General features: G+C 27.8%; 1 protein-coding gene across 1 annotated transcript in view; it reads right to left on the reverse strand.

The window, feature by feature from the left end:
- Positions 1–4,578, reverse strand: part of LOC106299159 (inactive GDSL esterase/lipase-like protein 23) — a 9,237-nt gene extending 4,659 nt beyond the window's left edge. Inside the window, exons 1-2 of the mRNA XM_013735292.1 lie at positions 4,302–4,578; positions 884–1,002 (exon numbers count right to left, since the gene is read on the reverse strand). Coding sequence (XP_013590746.1) covers positions 884–1,002; positions 4,302–4,557 — 375 coding nt within the window. The 5' untranslated portion in view covers positions 4,558–4,578. The remainder of the gene's footprint in view (positions 1–883; positions 1,003–4,301) is intronic.
- Positions 4,579–4,991: the final 413 nt, after the last annotated feature.

Below are 4,991 nucleotides of genomic sequence, written 5' to 3' on the forward strand. Positions count from 1 at the left end.
CATCTGGCCCGTTGGGGCATCTGGCCCGTTGGGGCATCTGACCCGTCGGGGCATCTGGTCTGTAAGGACATCTGGTCCGTAAGGACGTCTAGTCTATTGGGACATCTGGCTGATAACGAACGTCTGGCTCTAGTTGAGCATCTGGCCGTTAAATGGCGTCTGGTTCGTCTAAGCAGCACATATGGTCCGGAGGGACATCTGAGGCAAAGAGAGCGATGGTACATCTAGCGCAGAGAAGCGCATCTGGTACATTTGGCACTTGAAGGTGCATCTGGTACATCTGTTAGTGGGAGGATTCAAGTCAAGGTGGAGAATTGTTGATATGCCTTGAATCTGGATGATACATCTAGGCGATGGATGTTACATCACATACATCATACCGACTCGGTTGCATCAAGAGCGTTGCATCAAGTTATTATGGATGTTACATCTGATCGTGGGCTTAAAAGCCCATGAGTCCGTTTAGTCTAGGGTTTTAGATGCGAGATGTTACTATATATATCTTGTAGTAACCCTAAACTTGCACTCTGTAAACTCAATATCGCCTCCAATAATAAGATCTCTCTTTACCCGTGGACGTAGCCAAGTTGGTGAACCACGTTAAATCTCTGTGTCGTTGTTACATCGTTTTTATTCATCTGTTTCTTCTCACAATTGTTACAACACCAGTTTGACGCTTTCATTTGATTGAATTTCCTCACTTGTTGATTAAGATTCAACTAAAAAAAATTATAATTAATATTACAACTGCACATATTAAAGTGAAGCTTTTATTTATTTTTGGTCAGATATCGTTATGTATTATGTGTTGATGAATCTAATATATTAGTGGATTTACTAATGTAAATATATTTTTGAAATTTTATGTACACTTTGGACTTACAGATTCCACAGGAGCTCCGAGAAGAGTAGCATCAGCGACAGCGAAACTAGCTCCACGTGAAACATTGACGTTCGGTTTCAGCGCCGCGGGGATTTCGATCGGAATGCCCATGAATTTTGCTGCATTCTTAGAATATCTTAGCTTTTTTATTAAAAATAAAAAAGGAAATGTAATATATATATATATATATATATATATATATATATATATATCTTACTATATAAAGTTTGGTTCTTCAAAGTTACTAATTACCACGATCTTGTCACATGGCAGTTATATATTTAAGATTGTGACATGTGTTAAACTCTTTCATAATTAAATATATATATTTAAATCTTATTATATAATAACAAGATAATAACAAAATCTTAATAGAAAGTTTCCTTTTAGTATATTTTAAATTAAAATCTTATTATAAAAATTTTTGATTGTAAGTTTCCTTTTAGTATAAATTGTAATTAAATATATATTTTAAATATATAAAATCATATTATATAAATCTAAGTTAATAAAAAACAATTTTTACAAAATCGATTTGAATAATACTTAATGCTAAATTTTATTTTCTAAAATCATAAAAAATTAATTGTAAAAATTAAAATTTGAGAATAATTATTCTTCTTTAAAATCTTAAACCAAAAGAAAATTGTTAAATAGTGCTTAATATTAATTTCCCTATATTCAAATCCTAATTAAAAAGATCATAAACCAAAAAGAAATACAATTATTCACATATTTACATAACTGGTTTTAAAAAATAATGAATTTCTTTTTTAAAAATCATTAAAAAAATAATTGTAAAAATAAATTTAAGAGTGATTATCATTTTTAAAAATCTTAAACAATTTGTTTTTTTGTAAAAGAGTGTTTTATGTTAATTTTTCTATATTCAAATCCTAATTAAAAAGAGCATAAACCAAAAGGAACCACAATTATTCACATATATATATATATATAGAACTAAAATCTCTCATATTTTTCATTCTCATATTTGATCATCAAACATATTTGTTGATTCAAGAAAAATATAAGGCGAGGTTCTATATCCTGATCATCGCATTCTTTTCTTCTTATAAACATATGTTGATTTCTTTTGTCATTATTTTCATGCTGTCTATGTATTTTAATTTTGAAAGATTATGTAATATTAAAATTTCATTTCTTAAAACCCTAAAAAACTGTAAAGTATATTTGATGGTTGTTTTTCTTTTAAAAAAAATCATAAACAAAACAAATTTGTATCATATTTTTTAATTCCTAACCATAAGAAAATTGTAAAAAGTTACTTGATAATATTTTAAAGAGAGAATCTGATGAAGGACATGATAGTAATTTTTTGATAATAAAAAAAAATATTTTACTAACAAAAGAAGTGTAAGAATATTATTGATAAGAGTTAAAATTAGTATTTTAAAATAGTTTAATATATATATATATATATAATTATTTGGTAGCAATTTAATTTTTCTGAAAAACTAAAAGAGTGTTTGATAGTAATTTTATTTTTTTTTAATTGTAAATAAAATGAAAATTTATAAAATAGAATGTTTAGTTAACAAATCAAAAACTAGAATGTTGTCATGATTGGTATTTATATGTGTTTGTTCATATGAAAATCAAACACATATTTGATATGTATTTTCATATTGTCATAAAATTTGAATATTATTATTATCATCGTGTGATCTTTATATGCGTTTTATCATCAAGTTTCACCTTTATTTTACTACTCTTTTTTGTTTTTACTATGTAATATATCTTCTAATCTATTTTAATTAAAATATAATTATGAAAATATATCATTAAAAAATAATGAATCAATAAAATTATTAATATCAGATAAGTTTAATAAAATACAAATTAGTACATAATAAAGTGTATAGTGTTGTCATGAACTCGATTGGCCTTATTTAACTTTCTTTCTTTTTTCATTTAAATTCTTATTTCGCTTTGGATTGGGTTTAAATTCTTAAGTATGAATATTTTTCCTAGACCTAAATACAAAATTAATAACAATTTACCTATGCACTATATTTATAAAATATTAATATTAACTAAAACGTATGTGTGAAAACGAGTTGTTAGTTATAGAATTAATCTCACAAAAACAATCCTAAAACTATAATAAAAACAATTTATTATTTTTATGTTTTTATCAAAATTAAAAAATCAAAAAAACCGTTGCAACGCAACGGGATCATATCTAGTGTATATATAAAGTAATATATATAGTTACTTTTAGCTTTACTTTTCTTCATTAGAAAGAATAATAATTCAGCTGTACATATTTTAAATAATTCTTACTGGTTTATCGTTGTGGGCAAGTGTAGGCGATAACTAAAAATGTGTTATAATATTCTTTTAGAATTTGAATCTTTTTTAAATAAAATCACAGTTGTGTGAGAAGTTTAGGTTTACATATATTACTACATCATTTGGCTACGGGCTACCCTAACACTAATTTGGATCAGAGTACAGTGTAATACTTCTTCAAAACAATTCACTTACTTACAACACTCGTTTCACTTTAACAAAAAAAAAAAAAACCAACACTCGTTTCTACCGTAACTAACCAAATGAACCAGTAGAGAGTATTTAAATATATATAAAAATTTACTCAAATGTCCGGATTTGTTGACCAAATCAAATACATAGACAAACAAAAAATATATTTCCATCCCTGAGTTGCATAACAGCTGAAAACTTTAGAAAATATGAGTATTTTACTTCATTTGTTTTAAACTAATACTACATGTTTTAAGTTCTTATCTATTAGACTATTAAGAAGATTGATTATAAATACATCATGATTAAATTCTAATAGTTTTAAACTAAAGTTTAATTAACTTTAACAATTTATAAATTATCATTATCAATTAATAAAATATTTAAATTTTTATATTTTAATAAACTTAAAATATTTATCGATTCAAAACAGACAGAATACATAAATTTTATTAATTGTTAAAAATGCATCTTAAATGTTTTATTTATAAATTATATATTTAGATATTTGGTTATTTGAAAACTAAATAAAACTATATATATATCATATTTTGGATATCAAATAATCAAAAAAAGTTGAATGCCAAAATTAAGAAATTTAAATCTGAAATAATAAATTGAATCAGAATTGAACTAACAACAGAACTAAAATACATATACATTTTGGTATTTATAATTAGGTTCATTTTGTTATATTCCGTTTGGTTATTTCATTTCAAAGGTACCCAATCGGCCAAAACCCATCCATGCCTAGTTCGTAGCGTGGCGTGGAGATTGGGTTTCACGAAACTAAAATTCAAAAACTATTCTAAAAGTGAAGTCATGTGCGGTAGCAATACTTCACCATACCCACTAGTAGTGGGGTCATGTAAATTCAAGAGATTAACTTCGGTTATAAAGATTTTAAACGTACCGACGAAGTCCGGAGCGATGAATCCGTCTGAGAATTTGCCGTTAGGGTCGTCTCTGGATTTTCCGTACGGCCAGAAGCCTTGCGGAACGTTTGCTTTGGTGAGATTCTGTTTATTTCCGGCGTCGAAGTTTAAGTCACCGAACGTAAATAAAGCCACCGCCGGAATACTTTGTCCAGCGACAGTGATCGGGTTATGGAACAGTGTGAGCACCAAAAATAGCCCAAGAACAGTCGCTAAACTACCGTTTCCCGCCATCGTATAGAAAGTGAGAGAGGACAACAGTAAGAAAAGATTGCTTGGGTAAGACCATCCGTGCAACCGTGATAGCCGGTTAAGAATCCTTAAAATTATTTTTTTTTGATTTTTTTATTATTTTTTTTTTCAGCAGAAAAAAAAAAAAAGAACCAACGGCGGACCGCCGCCTAACAGCAGAGCCCGCGAACAGTTACAATACTCCAAGCGAATTGATCCTTAAAGAAGGATATGAAGAGGTCAATCCTTAATATATTACAGGACCCATCAAATTTTTTACTATGTTTTACCTAGGTTTTGGAGCTAAAAAATTGGCTAGAAGTTCCATTGGAAGTGCTCTAAATCCAATTCATAGATCTTTATTATTTGTGGGGCTTATTTTTTTTATTTTTTTTTATTTTTGTGACAGAAATTTTGGCGCTTATTATTTCTTAAAT

This window comes from Brassica oleracea, chromosome C6, assembly GCF_000695525.1.
Source record: "Brassica oleracea var. oleracea cultivar TO1000 chromosome C6, BOL, whole genome shotgun sequence".
Lineage (NCBI taxonomy): Eukaryota > Viridiplantae > Streptophyta > Magnoliopsida > Brassicales > Brassicaceae > Brassica > Brassica oleracea.